At 36.7% G+C, this 19,763-nt stretch overlaps 1 protein-coding gene across 1 annotated transcript; it reads right to left on the bottom strand.

Annotated features, from left to right (window-relative positions):
• Positions 1-9: 9 nt before the first annotated feature.
• Positions 10-17,705, bottom strand: DIS3 (DIS3 homolog, exosome endoribonuclease and 3'-5' exoribonuclease; the record flags this gene model as incomplete). The annotated part of the gene is made up of 20 exons (XM_008631644.2): positions 10-319; positions 2,354-2,476; positions 2,884-3,042; positions 3,442-3,610; positions 4,671-4,885; positions 6,460-6,616; positions 7,267-7,353; positions 7,811-7,938; positions 8,528-8,612; positions 8,713-8,777; positions 9,381-9,482; positions 10,295-10,411; positions 11,634-11,780; positions 12,831-12,968; positions 13,053-13,166; positions 14,069-14,233; positions 15,141-15,308; positions 16,400-16,473; positions 16,586-16,779; positions 17,521-17,705. Coding segments are annotated over 20 exons (2,682 nt in total), but the record flags the coding sequence as incomplete, so codon positions are not given.
• Between the last annotated feature and the right edge of the window lie 2,058 nt (positions 17,706-19,763).

Below are 19,763 nucleotides of genomic sequence, written 5' to 3'. Positions count from 1 at the left end.
AATCACCTCTTCACTTTGCAGAAATATTTATTTTCACCCACAGGACAAAGGTGTAGATATACATTCTTTTAAAACGTTCTGCATTCATAGTCATATAAAAGTAGTTTTAAAAAAATTCTTTACAGATTATTAAAATGTGTATTTCAAAAGTAAACAAAACCTGCTTCTAGCACTTTGCCCATAGGGTAAATGCAAGTACTTGTGATTTCTTCTTGAATCTCAAATCCAGCTATTTTTGTAGCTTCTTTTTCTTTTTCTCTGGTTCATCCTTGCTGCTTGCCTCTGCAGACAGACTTGCAGGCATATCATTTCCTAATATCTACAGTAAGAAAAGAACAGAAGTCAGAAAATTTTTATTCAATTTTTACTATCCTGGTAAAACTTGAGTTTACTTTACAGACCTTTTACAAACACTGTGTCAACCATCAGAAACTTCTGATTTAGAAAATCACCTAAAAGAGGGCCTACCATCTTAGAACAATCACAGGTACAACACTCACCTGAAATAAAAGCTGAAAAAGGCAAAGAGAAGCAGCAGCACCACGCCTGACAAAGCCAGTAGGTTGTCTGCACCCCACCTATCAGCTTGCATTAGCCTTACTCTGTCTGTTTTCAAAGTGTCCCTCTGACTAGAGTCATGGCCATAGGATTGTTCCTGAGTCATGCCCCCAAAAGAAGCTCCTGACAAGCTCTAGAGTTGGTGAGCACAAGCAGAGGGCAGCTCAGCATGTGAATGCACAACAGGATACAAGGGTTCATTTCTGCTACAACTTTGATTGTCTACTCCCAGTTTTTGAAATCATAGGGATTAAACTCAACACAGACTGGGGCTGAACAGATTGAGAGCAGCCCTGCTGAGAAGGGCTTGGGGGTGCTGGTGGATGACAGGCGGGATATGACCCAGCCATGGGCACTTGCAGCCTAGAAAGCCAAACATGTCCTGGGCTGCATCCAAAGCAGCGTGGGCAGCAGGGCCAGGGAGAGGATTCTGCATCTCTCTTCTGCTCTGGAGAGACCCCACCTCCATTGCTACATCCAGCTCTGGGGTCCCAGCATAGGAAAGACATGGACCTGTTGAACCGAGTCCCCAGGAGGGCCATAAAAATGATCAGAGGGCTGGAGCAGCTCTCCTGTGAGAAAACGCTGATAAGAGACGGGGTTGTTAAGCCTGGAGAAGATGTTCTAGGGAGACCTTTGAGCAGCCTTCCAGCACCTGAAAGGGGACCCTACAAGAAGACTGGAGAGGGACTCTTCACACAGGCATCCAGCGCCAGGAAAAGGGGGGAATGGCTTCCCCTCCCTTGCCCCCACCCCCCCCAGCTGAAAGAGGGTAGGTTTCATTTAGGTATTAGGAAAAAATTCTTTACTCTGTGTGATGAGGCACTGGAGCAGGTTTCCCAGAGAAGACGTGGATGCTCCCATGCCTGGAAGTGTTCAAGGCCAGGCTGGATGGGGTTTTGAGCAAACTGATCTCATGAAAGGTGTCCCTGCCCATGGCAGGGAGGTTGGAACTAGATGATCTTTAAAAGTCACTTGTGACCCAAACCATTCTATGGTTCAAGCTCATACAACAGCTCAAAGGTCAGAATATATTTACATGTGTTTGGGAGCATCATTTCTCAAGGAAAAAAAAAGCCATAGTTTGACTGTATAAACAAAAAGAAGCTCTTACTTATTTTGGGTTGTCTTTTTCCTCTGAGATTAGGGTTACTGAATTGCTGCAATCATCTTGTTTACCAAGGAAGTCCCATGTACCTTGCTCTAAGAGCACAATCTTGTAATGTTATGTAAAATACTTATCAAGCATGAAGTGTGAGAGCAGAAAAAATCCCAGTGTCCCAAATGCACGAAGAAACTAGAACTGAAAAGTCTTGCGACTAGAGACCATTATTAGGACATTACAGTTCCTGTAACATTATCAAGAGAGAATTTTTATATTATGGGAGTTGTAAGACAGAACTGCCATTGACAGCCAGCAATTATACAGTTTTCTTCTGAGTCACCCATCACAGCTACACTGTAATTCACTGGAGCAAAGAGGAGACCCTACCGAATTTTGGCAGATTTTCAGAGGGGCATTTGATTACAGAACTGTGAAATTCAATACATTACTTCAGCAAATCATCATCTTTCCCAACAGTGGAATATCCTAATGGGCCCAGAACGGAAGTTTAATTTATTCTTTTCAACAACACAGTGAAGACCTGTGTTTTGTTGAGTGTGAGTATGAAGCTATCATTACAAGCTGCTGCTAAATTATGTTTTTTCTTCTGGGTTAAATTTCAATTTTACCACATGATGATTTTTTAACATTACTGAAGGGTAATACGGTTCTAAGAATTTTGTGCCTTACCTTGGGTTCTACCAAGACCATCCGCATTTTCTGATGCTGGATGTTGGAATCATCTAACATAATGTTCACTTTCACTTTATCAAATACACGTAATGTTGTGTCTTCCACAGTAAGTGATGGCACCTGAAAGTTCAAATTTTGTATAAATACTCACTGTTTGCAATGTCTGTTTTTATACAAATAAACATTTTTGTATGAAAATATCACTGCTACATGTAAATAAAAATAACCAAAAATTACTGTAGTGAATATTCAGTGTTGTAGCATGTGGTATATACATTTTTTGCAGTAAAGATAATTAGATGTCAGTACTACCTCTTACAGAAACACATTCCTGTCAGAACCTACCTATTTAAACTTAGAAAGATTATAGTGGCACTACTACTAGAGGTTAATAAACTTGCATTTAGAAAAGCCTTTCTTACCCTTCTAAATCCAGCTAAAATAGATTTTAGCCATTCTGCTCACTTACCAAATCAAAAAATAAAGGTGTTTAAGAACAAACCTTAAGAATAATAATAAGAACATACCTCACTGTTGTACTCCAGTTTTGGTGTTGGTTTGTCTTTTTCTTCAAAGAAGACTGTTCCTTCTAACCCATACTTGGGAATCAGAACCACAATTGCATTTTTTCTTACAAATAAGATATATGCATCTTCATTTACTACTCCCTTGGTTTTGAAGAACAGCTGTAACCAAAGTAAAACACACAAATAAGAAAAAAATACAGTAGAACATTCTCTTCTCAATTACAAATATACTGTCTCAGAAAAATAAAACATTCAAATACTTAGTGATTTTTAGTGGTAATTCTATACTTAGTGATAATTACACAGCATATCCTGAAAGCAGATTTTAAAAAATCACATAAACCATTTGTAACATTACTGTAGTGTTAAGCATTCATATTTATAAAAGCACAAAACTAAAAGAATCCTCAAGATGCCATTCCAAATTTTTCAGAACAAGCAAAGTAATGTTTAAGCTTTTTGTCAGAAGCATCCCTCAGCCTTTACCATTTCTGCACTCTTGCTTGGTTTTGCACTAGCACTGTCCATAGTTCATCCTAACATCTCAGAACTACTTACCTGTGTATGGAATGCAACAGAGGCCCTTTGTGCATATTGGGCCATTTTATGTCGGTAATTGAGATTTTTACACATCTCTGCCAGTTTGTGTTTGTCTGTAAGTTCTGGATAAGTACTGTCTGCTCCTATGGCCACTGCCAAAAGCCGATGGACTATGATATCAGCATACCTGTAAAGATGAGGTTACAATCATCAATGACATAGTAAGACAGTTTTTAAAAATTAATAAAAAAGTTTCTGAACATACGTTTGTTTTTGTGAATCATACAGATTTAAGTTTTTGTAATAATGACAGTCTGCTGGCAACGCCCTCTATTAATTCAGCATCCATCTCTTTGCTGACCAAAGATGCACTGCAGAGCCAGAATACTGTTATGCTCTTTGCTAAAATAAATTCTTTATTGTACCAAGAGAGCCTGTATTGTTGAATGTTTGCAAAAAAAGAAACAAAGTTTTATTTTTGGACTGAAGAATGATCTTTCACCATGGCATTTAAAGCCAATCCCTCTTCCCTTTCCCATGAAATTAGACAAATTTAGTGTAGAATAGTATTTCAATGCCATTGATCTGCAAAGCATAATTGTATTTGAACTTCTTGTTGCATAACTTATTATAATGTCAGCGAGGAAGTTTTTAATGCAGCTGGTAAGAACTAAAATTTGCCCTTTGGACTCCTAGAAGTTCCACAAATTATCCATATGAATGCATAGGAACTTTAATTCACATCTAAGGATTTCACTTGAAATATTTCTGAGGAGTACAGTGACAGTTATTTTCTTCAAAACTCAGTTACTTTTCCAAGTAGTATGATTTCATTACAAGGCAACAGCTACGTTACCAGGTTTCCAATTACCAATGTTTTCATATGTAAAATACAGTTTCAAAATTTAAACACAGCTTCCATCTGAAAAATGACTGAGCAAACTCTGCCTCAGTCTCTGGCTAAGACTAAAGCTGACTGACCCCGAAGTGCATTTCTATGCCAGGCATCTGCATTAGGGATGTATTCCTATTATTCTTGTAAGTACTTTTAAAAAATGTTACTAAACCTTAGGAGTCATGGACAGTAAACCCAGGAGTGTACATGAGGATGGACCACCAAGCCACTGCTGTTTCAACTGAAATCTAACACTGAACAGAAACTTTGTTTTTAAATGGACACCACCACAATTTCTTGGCAAATAAATCACGTATTTCTTTTCTCTGAAACTTTTATAAAAGACAAGTACCTTCGAATAGGCGAGGTAAAGTGGGTATAAATAGGTGAGGCTAAACCATAGTGATGAAAATCATTATCCATTCCTGAGCAGAAATAAACAGCTTGCATCATGCAGCGAGTGGCCAAAATTCGCAGCAGTGTATTTAGGTAGGGGAATGTAGGAGATTCAGCTTTGTCTAATGATTCAGCTAAAGCCTTTGCTGAATCTGTCTTAATTTCCAAATTCTGGAAAGAGAGAAGAAATAAAAAAGGTCAGGTATTACTAGCAAATATTAAGAATATAAGCAGAAATATAACAGCTACTTCTAGGATTATCTTAGCAACCGGCACAGGTATCACAACTAATAATGTGATGGAATGCCACTATTACAAAAGCAAACAAACAAAATCCATGCACAGGGCCCTCCCTCATTATTACTAGTGATCTATGCAAAAAATGAAATAGTGAGTCAGTAGCCTAGGAATTCAGAAAAGACACCCATTCTCAACTGAGAAATACTTTATGCCAATATTAATGAGGTTTTATTTCCTTTGGTTTGATTTTTCTATCCCTTTATTTAATCAGAAAGAATGTAAAAAAACCCCCGTGTATTTATGCCACACACAGATTCTCATCCAAGCACAAGGTAAGTAATTGACTTTATGGTATTTCCTCTGCAAAATGATTAGAATGAATACTCGGAAAAGTGACATGTAAAACTAGTACTGTGTACTAGTACATTTTGCTCCCTGTTTGCCAGTGTTCTCTGATAAAAATTCAGTTAGTGTGAAAATACATAATGCATTTTTAATTTTCAGAAACAAGGTAAATTTCAGCACATGATCAGTTGAATGCTCTTTCCTTCAAATACAGCACTGACAATGAAGTTTGATCCAGAGATCAAATTATGCCTGTATTATGGTAAGATAATTGCACATTTAGTAAAAAAGTAAATATAGCATATTAATAACTAATTGTGATGGTTGTGTCAAAAGTAGTAAAAAAGCCACTTTGGTTTATTTAAAAGAATGTTTATCTATGCACAGGAATTTAGCTTTCCAAATAAAACAGTACTTTAAAAATAATTTTCAGGACACAAATGAAATAATTATCATTATTCCAGTTTTATAGCAGTGGAAAATTAAATGGGCTAGGTTTAGACTTGTCTATTTATGTCACACTGAGCGAATCTGGGAGCTTCTCTCTTGTCCATAAGAAAAAAAAAATGGGGTGGAGAAAGAGTTGAAGGGAAAAGAAATATGAATGCACATCACAGTAACTACAGAGTTACAAGTTTAGCTCAGATCAAATATCCTGAAACTGGAGAAGTCATTTTTTCTGTTCAGACTCCTTAATTACACTGGACTTACTTCAGACTAAATAAGCCTCTAGCTGATCTATGGAGAGGATGGAAACTATAAACACATTTTCTTACTTCCTGACTTTAAGAGAAACATATTATTTCATGTGACTGAACAATTTCTAAGTACATCAATAATGTATGTGATCCAAAGCCAAAAACTGGCTCAAAAATCACGTGACTTGGAGAGGAGAAACATTCACAGCTCACAAGTGCTACAAGGCAAGATTTAAGACACTGATTTGTTTTCTTTACCTAAGAAAGGGTCTAAAAAGTGTAAGACTCTTCTTTTCACCTAGAGGTACAATTATCCTGCTACAAATACCAGTGATTTCAAAGTGTAGCCGATAAACTTTCAAAATACGGCTTTCCAGCCCTTATTCCTGAGTAAGTGGCCAACCAGAGAGAAAATATAGTTTTTCATAGTTAATTCACTTAATTAATAAGGTAAAAACTTGCCTTGGACTTTGCAGACTTCACAAGGATGTCATAATTTGATGGGGGAGGAGCAGGATGTTTCCGGAGCAAGGCAAACTCTGGGAACTCATCATAAATTTTTTGTGCAACAGAAATGTTGGCAAGCAACATGAACTCTTCAACCATGGAATTTGTCTCTCTATCAAGATAAACATTTTATATTGTTAAAAGCATTAGACATTTACTTTGAGTGCCTAATGAAGAAACATTCCACCATCCTAACAATGTTGTATAATATTAACTAGTGGTTTTGAACATTTATACGAGTAGGCAAGCAATTTTAAGATTAAAACCAATGCATATTAAGTTCCAAATACTGAATCGGAAGAAAAAAAAAATCCCTGAAATATTCTAAAACATTAAAGAAAAATGCTCATTAAAATGCCTGAAAAGACCAAGAGATAACCTCTTGACTTCTTTCTGAGAAGTTCACATATGAAGCATACAGTTCAAGACTTGCTAAATAAATACCACAGTAAAATAGAGGAATTCTCTTTTTGAGGATCAGCTTGACCAAAGAAGTTGTGGATGCTCTATCAATGGATGTGTTCAAGCCCAGGCTGGGTGAGGCTTTAAGCAACCTGGTCTAGTGGAAACTGTCTGGGCCCCTGGCAGTGTCGCTAGAACTAGATAGGCTTTCAAGGTCCTTTCCACCTCAAACCATCCTCTAATTCTATGACTGTCCTGCACTATTATAGGAACTTCATACACTATTAACTAAATGTTGCTACTTAAACATGTCTTTAATTCCATCCCTACTCTGAATTAACTAATAAATAAAATGCATACTTGAGCTCCTTAGTCTGCAGATCAATAGGATCATGAGTTTCACTGTCCATGTGGAAACGAACTTCTGGTGATGCAAGTGTCAAGGCTCTGGAAGACATTAAGTGGTATTAAAAAATTACAGTAAAGCAGACAGAGCAGCTGAGCTGCAAGCCTGTAACATCACCTGGGTTATCACGACACTATAACTTAAAATTAGCAGAAATTAAAAATAAAATCATGGAATTAATGTTCAAATTTGCAGGAAACGTCATGTGAATACACACCATAGAAGCTCCTAAAATTTCAAACACTACTCCTCTAGTTGTGTTTTTATGACTCTATGAGATCCATATTGATTGATCTTGTGGAGAAAAAGTTAATATCCCAAGTTTATATTTTTTGGGAAATAAGGATGGGCATTCTCATACAAATCAAAATGGCAAAATACTTCTCTTCCACAAGATTTTCACTAAAAAATGGACACATAACCATTACTTATTTTGACAGCAAGAACAGTCAGAAAGAATGGTGGGGGAAAAGGCAACAGGTACCCTGCATGGCTTACCCATTATCAATTCTTTTCTTCTTCAGAACTTTTGCTAATTTGTTTAGTCCACGTAGGCTGGTAGTAATGGCATCATTCATAGTTGCTGAATCAATTCTCATCTGTGCTTCAGCATATGTAAGAGAAGCCTTGAAGAGGTTAAGAAAAAACAGACATCATGATACATAATTGAACACTCCAAAAAGAAAACCATAGTTCCTTCTGTCTTGCAGAAAGTGCAGCTTGCTATCGGTAACTTGGTTCACAATAATACAAAGCTTTGCATTCAATATCTAAATGTCTGCTATTCACAAAGAACAATGGACATACGAGGACAGATCTACGCAAGATACTAAGATACACCAGGCATTTACAGTGGGGTTGTTTTTTGCTGATCACATGTATTTCATATATTAGAGGTCTAATTTTCAGAAATGTATTGAACATCTACAGAATCCACTGAATTTAACTGACTAGATGGTATATATCAGCCATGTCCTATATACATCATACACAGAGTAACTGCACACATAAACACTGCAGCCTTAGAGGTTGAGAAGGACATGGGAGAATCAAACATTTTCTTTATTTTTAGTATTTCAGTACCATTTTCTAATTCTAATAAAATATAAATCATTAATCAGAAAGAAGACTTTTTAATCAAGTCTGTTGATCATTGTTTTTATAATACAATTTACAGCTTTTTTCCAGAATTATAGTAATATTTACATGACTAACCTTGGAATTAATAATACTCTTTGTAAATCTAGTTTTTAGAATCTCAGCCTTATGGTTCATCTCCCATATGCATGAAAATGCAAGCCTATGGGAGAGAGAGAGAAGGAGGGGAAAATCTGTTAAAATGCATACATAAACATCTGTAGTTTCTTGCCAGGATTATAGTACAGATCATATACATATACCTGTCCACATTAGATCTCAGGGAGCATAAGTTGGAACTAAGTAGCTCTGGAACCATATCAATCCTCTGCAAAGTAAAGAATAAAAATCAGTACTTTATAAGTTAGTATTTTAACTTCCTGATTTTCAATATAATAAAAGCTTGAAGATAATAATTATTTTTTTGACAAGAAAGCTCAGGTTTCTGAAAGAAAAGTAAACCACCTTAAGAAAATTCATTCCAAGATTCATTTTAATTATCATCTTTTTAGTAACAGTGATTTCTGAAAAGAAATCGTGGTCTGGAAGAAACAAACAGGACTAAGCCTACAGTGTTAATGAATGCAAATCATAGGAAACTTCAGAGATTTAGCTATGACAAAAAAAGCAGAAAACCAATGGAAAAGGCAAAACCAGGCCACTTCTGCAATTTCATACTGGAATTGAAGCAGTATTCCAGTTTCAGAAGCACATGCTAATAATGCTTCAAACCAGAGTTGAATGGGATATTGTCCAGATAATGGCTTTTTAAAGATAAAAAGGAAAATAAAATTGTCTTAGACAAATTGTCTATTTTTTTTTCCTCCTTAGTTCAGAGATGTTCAGAGATGATTCATTCCAAAGAATTAAAAGAGGAAAGCAATGAAAATCCAACCATTTAATCGTACAAGAAGCTGTAGAAAACAATTACTTTTTCACACAGATACACTGTTGTTCCTCTTTTTACTGACTCCTCATCCAAAGCATTTCCTGGGCGAATAAAATGACTGACATCTGCAATATGTACACCAACCTAGAAAACAAGCATCACGTTATGCACCTCATGAAACAGAAACAGTTTTCAGAGTGAAATAAACTTTCCCACATTTTTACAAACCAATTTATCCATTCCCAGTTCCTTTCAGCAGCTCCCATATTTCATAAAAAGAACAGTTAAAACCTATCATATTAAAAAAAAGAACGGTCGCATCAATTATTCAAAAAAAGAGCATTTGTACATTTAGGGGAAAGTTATATTCACTACAAATGCAACTCTTCTTTGCCTGAGGGCTCAAATAACCACCTTCATGTTCTTCAAGACTCACTGCAAATTTGTTTTTGCTTTTCTGTTTGCTAGACCTTCCACTCTGGCACAACCTGCTATTACAATTCCCAATTAATTTCTAAAGAAGACAATCTGACTAAATCAGATATAAGGGGGTACAGAGCTGGTGTTAAGCCCGTAGCTTTTAACTGCCTTTTTTTAAAATTAAACATTAATTCCATAGGCATTACACCAGTATCTTAACTTTTTCTATGATAGCTCCTTATCCTAGCTGTAAATATCCTTGTTTATAATACTCAGGTGAAGCAGTAAATAAATTTTATGTTAAATTCTCATGCTAAATGAAGATAAAGCAGGGTGAATTTAGAAGACACTAAATTCCCACTTTTGACACTGACCTAATGCAAATCAACTCTTTTTATTACCATCTGGCAGCTGTGCAAACACCATTAATTTATTTATAACAGATCTGGAGCTTTGCACATGTCATTTACCACTACTGCACTGTTTGTAAAATAAAGGAACAAGTAAATAAATAAATGACTGGATTGATACAATACCTCTAGATTTCCATTCTCCATTTCTCTACAATGTAATGCATCATCAATATCTGTACAACCAGGAGGATCAACACTACAAACATTCAGATGCCTTAAGTCCTCCCTGTGTTTCATATCCTGAAATTCAAAAGAAGCAAAAAATTGTTTTCAAGAACACCTTCCTTTTCATAGTAAAAATAATCATTTGAGAAAGGCAAGATCTTCCCAAGGAACGAAGCATTTTCAGAATGTTTGTTTTGCTTTGGGAATTATTTCTGTTTGTTTGTTTTAGGACAAGAACAAAACAGATATGCAGAAACTACAATGATAAAAAAAAAAACCCACAGAAGATCAAGTACTAAATTTTTTTTTGGTTTACAGAAGTGAGGAAGAGAATCAGAATACAACCATAGTTTTATCATGATCTTAGAATTAGCAGGACTAGGAATCGAGACTTTTTAAAGTGAAATTTTGACTGATATCCAGCTGAATGACTTGTCTTGGATATGACTGCTCCTAAGCCTAGCTTTCTAAGGCTTAGATGTCTAGATAGTTGAAAAGAACTGCACACTTTAGAAGTATCTACCCTTGCAAAATGGTTACAAAAAGATCTCTTAGACTAGACAACTGATTTTTAGAGAGCTAATTTACACAAAGATCCCTTGTGTTTCAACATTCAGAAAAAAAAAGGAGTAGGTAGTAAATTATAATAGAAGTAGCCAACCTCCAGGAGATTAAAACGCAAACCCGAAAACACTCAGCCCAACCCAAATCAAAAAATATCGTGCTCAAATTGTTTCCTAATGACATTTTCCTGTAACTTCTAAAGCAACCATTTCCTGTATTTAAGCTACTGTGGAAAATGTAAAATTCACTAACTGTATTTGAATGAGTAATTCTGCAAACACAAATTTCTCTTTCTTTAATTACTGTATTACAGCAGAAATATATTAAAGTCTCCATGCCTCAGACTAATTGGGATGACACATAGGCTGCCGTATTTGGTTACAAAGCTATTTTGCATGATGAAAAACTCCTAGGGATGATTGTATAGTTGCTGGAATTGCAGTCTCTCTCCTTTGCAGAAAACCTTCTTTTATCTTTTTATTCTTTAACAAAACGTGTAGTATCATCTTTATTTTAAAATATTTGTCCTCAACAAACACAGTTTTAGCCAAAATGCAAAAACTTGAAGAGCTCTTATTTCCATTGGAAATCCAGCTGAAAGTTCACACTAAGACAGAACGGTCCTGGACAACATTTCTCATCTGTTTCTGGTGCACTGGGATATTCAAGAATGTCACAGTTTGCATTGAAGGGGAAGGCACAGTAATTACCACAATAACTTACGAATTATTACCTCTTCGGTAATGCTCCATGGCATTTTTGGTAGGAAACTAAGGACAGCCTGGGAAAAAGCCTGGTGAGGGACATCATGTTCAAGCAGGAGAACTTCTGTCTCTGTCTCTTTATCTCCAGCGCTTCCCAAATTCTTTACAAAATGACCCTGAGGAATAATACAGGTACATACATGCACACGTATCAAGCAATACCATTGTGTCCAAAACTAAGTATTTGAGAACATTAACCCTTAGGTTATTCTTATATTAAACTACACAGTAGGAGCAATCTTTTTCAATTCGGTTAACTTTCTCACCTTTAAGAGAAATTTAATTTTAAACATTTATTTGATTCTCTAAGTCTGAACCAAGTCCATCCCCCTCCTTTCTTAGAATGGCTCTAAATTCTCCACAATTAAGACTCCAAAAATTATAAACGTGAAATCATTTTTGCAGGAAGGAAAAACCACTGCTGCAAAAACAGCAAAACTAATACACTCTCATTTCTCTATGGGCTTGGCCTTGTGCCACACATCTCACACCCTAATACCACATCAACTCTACCTTATTCCTCACTTCTCTGCAGTAATGCTGACTTTCTCTTAATGCTTCTTCCATATATTCCATGTCCCTTCAGTTCTCTAAACTAGCGGGAGCCACCTGTGCTCCGCTTCATTACAAGCTGTGTATTCCCACATGAGCCCCTTGAAGACTTCAAAACCCGGCTAGTGTTCTACGCAAATGGAAGGCAGGGTCCTCAGTTTCTCATACAGCCTCTGTTACTTACACTGAACCTTTAACTACTTTTAACCTACTGGCAATTTGATTGCATTTGGTGCATTTGTCAAGTATCTGCTAGGACAGTGACTGGTACGCATGAATGAGCAAAATCAGAGCGAAAGATTCACATTTCTAGGAACACAGACTAAAACAACGCAGTCCTTGGTTACTCTGTATAAAGCACCTTAAGTAGCCCATATATGTTTCACTGCAGAACTGGATGAGTAAGCTTTTTAAGCATAACCCCATAGCTGGTGGTAAGACCAAATTAAATCATTTGAGGACTTCCTTAATTTGCACCATCAAATGGCACTCAAAGAATTCAAACTTCATGTCAACACTGTTTGCAGTTACTCAGTGTTGCAGATAATAAATATTTTACCTAAGAACACAAAACATCAGATAGTTAAAAGTTCAGAAGAAAATGCTAAACTTACATTCGGATACCTGGAATTCCTGGGCCAACCATCAATAGCAACAATTATTCTTTGCCCTTCCAATGTATCTGCTTGTCTGGTTTCTATTCGAATGCGAGGAATTCTGCGATCAGCTGGTGTAAACAAATGGCGCCTTGCCTATTAACAACCAGAGAAAGGAACAATTAATTTCCAATTCAAGAAAAAAAAACAACCCTGCACTTAAGTGAATCATTTCCTCACCTCTTTGATCTGTGACTTGGAAAGCATCCCACAATACGGCCGCCAGTTTCGTTTTATAATGCCCACTACTCTTCCCGTAGGCCTCAGCATGTCCTTGTTAACAGAAGTCTTCAGCTGGTAGAACAGGTTAAAAATACAGAACTGTCTGAACTCACGTTTAACTACAGCAGGTAACTTAAACTTTAGTAGCAACATTTTGTAACTCATTATAAATTCTATTATGACTTCATAAATAGAACCTCCTGTGCCTCCCTGTGCTTCGCATAACTTTTAGTATTTTCAGTATGTGACACGACTACTTAGCTGTGAGTTAGCAAAGACAGTGGGAGAAGACAGCGTTCTCAGTTTTTTTCTGCTGTTCTTCATTTTTCTGAAATGATGTCCATTAAGAAAACCCAAACAAATAACATTTTCCATGTTATTTTACAACCTATTATTTTAATTTTTTGGAGTCCTTTTATGCTGCCTGAAAATTCTCCAGTAATTCTCCACATAATCATTAAAAAACGTTCCCATGAAATTCAGTGGAAAGGTAATTTTTAAGAAATTATCTTCTTGTACAAGGCATACATGCGTGTGCACTGCATGCACATTAAGTGGAATTACTGAAAGACCCAAAAATATTTTACAACAGGTTCCAAGTGTATGTATTGCCTATAAAAGGTGCCTCTCGGTATGATACACCACCTGCTCCTACTCTAACAAATCCTAATCTGCACATCAGTATATAAAGATTTACATTATTACATTATTACATGACTACCATTCAGTAACTTTTGGATTTATTAAGCTTAATAAAGTAAAGTGGGAATTTCTAGCAGAGACTAATTAAAAATGATCCATTTTATCCACCATCATGTACTTAACACAACTGTACAATTACAATTAAATTTCATAATTTCTGTAATCACATTTTATAAAGAGCATATACTAATCTAAAGCCTAACACTGTCAGGGTACCACAGATTTCATCTCTTTCGTAACACCACAGTTAAGAAAAATTTTTTCTTTCATACAATGTTTTCTTTCTCCTCTTCACTTTCAATGCCCTCTTCATTCTGGCCATCATCTTGCAAAACCACGGAGGACGGTGCCACCCATTCATCTTTTGCCAACAGCTCCACGGCTACAACATCTTCATGAATCGCTCGGTTTAAATGTTTCAGTCCCTGTACAATTATCTGGATTTTTTAGAAAACAAAATGGAAATGCAAATATTCATGATGATGAAAACAGAAGACCCAAATCTAAGGAGTGTAACAGAAGAGTAAACACGTGTGACAGGCTCTACATTCCAAAGAACATTTTAAAGCATGTTTGTGATGCAGTTTTTTCCTCTGCCAAGGTTTCTTACAGTACAGATGATCTTACTTCAACATTCCAATTGCTTCTATATGAAATATGTTTTCCCCTGGTTTTTGGGGGTTTAATTAAATCAGACAATCCTATTTTTGCAGGATAGGGGATTCCACATACTACTGAGAATGAGGAATAAAAGAGAGACAAGAGAAGTACCTCCAGCTGCCACAAATAGGGAGGGAGGAGACAACTGCCACTGCTTGGAAACAGCATCTATACATCTGTACCAACTGAGAATCTAGCAGGCAGACAGATGGATTAACTGCTGGGTGGGGAACAGCCCATCTACTCCTCATCAAGCAGGAAAATAGCAGGGGAAACAAAGCAGAACCCCATAAGGGCTCACAACTGTTTTTTTCCTGAAAATCCTCCTACACACTTGCTCCTGTGTCTTTCACTATGCATTTCAAACTGATTTTAAAAGCTGTTACGAGCCAATTGAAAAACTATTAACAACCAAGACTCATCTTTATTTTACCAATTGCTTTATCACACTGTAATTTTAAATACATTATTCTTTTTTCAGAAAGAGCATAGTCAGCATTTCAGCAGTCTATATCCATACAAATAAAAAATGCAAGCACCAGCAAAAACATCAGAAAAAAACCAGAAGAGTAAAAAATTACTAATATGCTCCATTTTAACATATGTCACCATGAAAGAATTAAATTTTAAGTCATTATTAAGGCTAGTTAAAGTTTACAGCATGGAGGTAAAATAAAAACTCACCTCTTTATTTTCTTCAGCATCTCCATGAACCCAAACAGTAGCTTCAAGATAATTCTCTCTGCTTGCCCTGTAAGTTCCTTGGAGGTAAATACCAGATTTTATTCCTTGCTGCAATTTGCTAAGAGGAATATGTTCTGGGAATATTATTTTTCCACCTTCTATTTCTTTCTTTAGGAAAAAAGAAAAAAAAGAGAGGAAATTTTCAGTATTTTATATTCATGTTAATTTCAAAACCAAGCTCAGGAACACGACACACTGAAGCTAACAAACTACCTAATGTAACTGTGTGTAGGTATGAAAAATGAACAATAATGAAAAATTGTTATTAAGCAGTACTTTTCCTAATGAATCATCAAAAGCATAAAAATATGGCAATCATAGGAACTTTTCCTGTTTTCCTGCACTTACTTAAAAATATACTGGACAATTTTATGTTGATTTGGATACAGTGATTAAACAGCCACTTAACAAAGAAAGATTAGCGTAGCAAAGAGTATGGTGCAGAGTGTATCTACTGTAAGCTATAGAAAGCATTATGAAAATACATTACTGTGACTAAACTTTGGAGCAGTCAGACAACTGCTTACACCTGAATGATCTACAGTTAACTGCTGAGAACACCTGAGCCCTCCACTTTCTTCCTCCACTCTTGCATAGAGGTCTATTCTGTTAAAACTAACTCTGATGAAATTAACTTTCCCATTTTTGTGGTGAGTGTTCAGCTTTATCAGTTGTTTGTCAACATATAAGCCTTTGTGTTTATTCTGATAAACACAAAGCACAAGCAAGTAGAAGAGGATGTAGCTCAACTCTGAGCTGCAGCCTGCATTTATGTCAACTTCACTATCACCAAAAGAAAATGGTTTTGATCTATAACATAGATTTCCCAGCAGACACGAAACAAAGATCTAAATGGTTTGCAATATATTTTGGTTTTATTTTGTTCCAATTATTTCTCATATTTATGCACTTTATTTAACCTACTGTTATTATTCTCATCTTCACAACAGTTAACTAAAGCAACTGGCTTTTTACAGATAACAAGATACATACTAACAGGCATATAAGCAGGACTGAAAATGGCTGCAATATTTCCTTTTTACTTTTCAGTTGTGAAAAAGTTAAATTGCCAAAATGGTAATAAAGTCCAGACTCCTTGTATTCTAAACTGACGTCAGTACCCTGACACACAGTACGCAATATTATACTACAAGCTATTTGCGATTAATTTATTTTATAAAACGAAAATAAAAACATACCCCTTCATCAGATACACAAGCAAGACGATCTACAAGCTCAGGATTAGCTGTCAAGCTTTTTATATATTCCTCACCTAAAAAAGCACACACATAAATATTTATGCAAGAGATGCGTGGGATTTAGGTATGAAGAGACTGCTCGGTTTATTTAACCAATAAATTAAACATACATACTACTTCACTTACATGTATAAGCAGTTATCCCTTCCTCCAGAGCTTTCTCTTTATTAGTTCTGTCATTCGTTAAAAAGACAACTTGAATCTTCTCCTCATCCTCTATTCTCTTCAAGTGTTCATTGTACCATTTCACTGCTACCCGAATGGCTCTGTCATTGCGGTCGTTAGAAGTTTCTCCCCGCTTTTGCTCTATGTACGTTTCTCTAAATAAATTTTAAAAACAAAGGGGGTGCTTGACAAAACAAAACAAATCCCAACATCTATCTATACTTTAAAAAAATTTCCAGACAAGTAAGATCAAGGCTGTTAGGCCAAAAGAATCATTACTGTACCCATTTTTGTAACAGGTGTAACTCTCCTTAGGCCACTAAAAGGCCAAGAAACAGATAGCTAAAGGAAAATAGGAAGGAAGTGTTCATTTCTAATACAACTTTCTCACAGAAAATTGAAGAGGTTTGCATTCATGCTGTTAGAACTATGGATTCAAGATTCCTAGAACTATGGTACTGCAGTATTGGAAACTAATAATGAGCACAAATAAGAGCAAATTAATTGCACCTTCATTTCTTAGAGCTTTCTGTCACTAACTTAAAGGATTTTTGAATTATGCTACACACTAAGCTGACAATATTAATAAAAGCATTGGAGTATGTTTAAAAGGGACACAAAAATGGAAAATCAGTATCCTACTGCTCAAAATAACAGCGCTGTCTGTAAAGCTTATTCAGTATTCTAACCCCCTTTTCATAACATACATAGACTTACATAACTATAAACAGAAAAGCTCCTGGAACATCAACTATTTTCCAACAATATTCCTTAGAAATATACAGTTCTATGACACCAGTGTAATTTTTCTTCCAATCCACATGTTCCAGTTTTGTTTCCCATTTTCTTTTACCAGGTATCAGCAAAACTTTGTCATAACCCATTCCACACCTTACCTGTGATGCTCATTGGTGAAAGAATAGAAATGTTTTTCTGGGTTTTGAATCAGGTCCCTAATTCGCTTGTACACTGGCGCACTCCGATTCCTGACTTCTTGTAGGACTGTCTGCAGCACAATGACATTCTTAATAACAGGATCTTCAAGGATATCAATCTGAGGAACAAAATGAATATGAATCAAAATTGTTGTTTAATTCTATCCAATAATAGGACTTGAAATATTTCCTTGGCTAATATGTGAAAAGCTAACATGAATAATGAATGGCACTACTTCTACCTTTTTCTCTCACTACTGGAAAACTGAACAGTGTATTGAGTGTATTGTTTTCTCCTCTTGTGGGGAAAAAAGTCAAATAGGATTTTCCAGCCTGTCTGTGACCTGAAGTGAAGGACTTATTCTGACTTCCAACAAATTAATCCCCAATGTGTGCAGGATTCCAAACAAATGCAAGGCCAAGTGTACACCACAAATTTTGCTTACATAAAATGGGTTCCTGTAAAATTTACCCTTAGTAAACAAAATGCAACTATGCACAATCTGACAGAAATCTGACATAATTTACAGGCTGTCTGCCTTTGTGAGGAATGCAAGCCATAAAATGGTACCCAACTACTCTTATATAGCTGATGTGCCTATGTATGTGTAGGCTTGAGTTCTCCAGAAAAAATCCCACTGCTAAACTGAAATTTCATCCATGGAGTCAAATCGACGGGAATTCTGCAAACTCCTCTTTGCTTTTGAAAGACCTTTTCCTTTTTAAGGAATTTCATTAAATTTTTCAGCACTTTTCTTTGCCAACTCCTGATACCAAGACCAAGAAATGTAAGCTAGAGACCCATGTAATCTATTGGGAGAAGAAGATGGGAGCTTCACTTCCTAAGCTTGTGGCAAGAAACTGTGCAAACCCACCTGCAAAATGAGACAGTAGTAAGTCTCTAGAGGGCACAGCTAAAAGAATTAAAAGCAATACCAGATGGAGCTTCTGTGAACCTGATATTTACATGACCTGAAAGATTTAGAGCTGTGGGAAGAAATCCAGCATTATTCAATGCATAAGCTGAAGCACTAGGCCAAGTCTTACTGTGGCAAATCTGTTTCAGTTTCTAGGCAAAACCCTTCCCTACTGTTACCAAGACTTCCTAATCTCCACTTCTCCAGTTCCTGTCAGCACACCCAGGCATTCTCAGAGCATTCTCTAGGACACACATACAAACTTCACCAACAGACACCAAGAAGTCCATTTGTACGAGGCTGAAAATATCCCCCTGACCTGCTGTTTTGGGACGAAAACCCTTACAACTTTTGGGATCTCTGCTGAAACACACAAGTGTTGTGCCTGTCTCCAGAGTACTCCATGTTAGGATTCATATATTAGTTCCAGTCTCCAAATTCTGCACAGGGCTATTCTACCTTAGCTTTCAATACATAGGTATTGAAAAACAACCAAAGAAAAAACTTAAATATCAAGCTTGGAAATTACTCCCAGCCTCAAAGTCTACTGTCTGCCCTGCTCAGACTCAAACCTTTGCACAGCCATTGGTGGGCTGCAGAGTTAAAGGTGCCCCCGTGCTTCCAGAGTTATACATGGGATGATTTTGCACCTTCTATTCACTACGTGAAATCAACATCACAGTATAAAAAACATAAACCTACATCCTGAAAAACAGAAGAGGCATTCAGAAAAATTCAGTGACCACAGAAGATCCAAAAATTCAGTGATGACACAAAGATCCCAATCGCTATTTCAGAGTCTAACAACTTTCCCTGCTTGAATTTTCATACCCATATCAGACTACAACGAGAAAATTAAATAAATACATACATACTGTTCTTTATTCCTACGATTCAGGCAGAAAAAAAAAGAAACCACAAAAACCAAACCCAACACAACAACAAAAAAGAAAACGACACAACAAGACAAACAAAAAAACCCACAAGCACACACTTTCGCCCCGCATAAAACTGGACCACAGACTAAGACCAGACCAGGCTCGCCGATGCTGCAGCCTTCTCCTCAGGAGCTGGCAGAGGAAGAAAAGACTACCCGGGCAGGGATCAAGCAGCCACAGGAAACAAGGGAGGAGCCAAGCCCGCAGCGCGCTGCCAAACGCGCCTCTCCAGCGGGACGCCGGAATCCACACGGAAACTTACACCCACAGGGATTTAACACGGCCGGCGCGGGGAAGGCTTGAGCCTCCACATGGAGCCCGGCCGCGGCCCGAGGCAGGCAGCGGCGGG

This window comes from Corvus brachyrhynchos, unplaced genomic scaffold, assembly GCF_000691975.1.
Source record: "Corvus brachyrhynchos isolate BGI_N302 unplaced genomic scaffold, ASM69197v1 scaffold71, whole genome shotgun sequence".
NCBI classification, from domain to species: domain Eukaryota; kingdom Metazoa; phylum Chordata; class Aves; order Passeriformes; family Corvidae; genus Corvus; species Corvus brachyrhynchos.
This window is presented reverse-complemented; position numbering and strand designations above follow the sequence as displayed.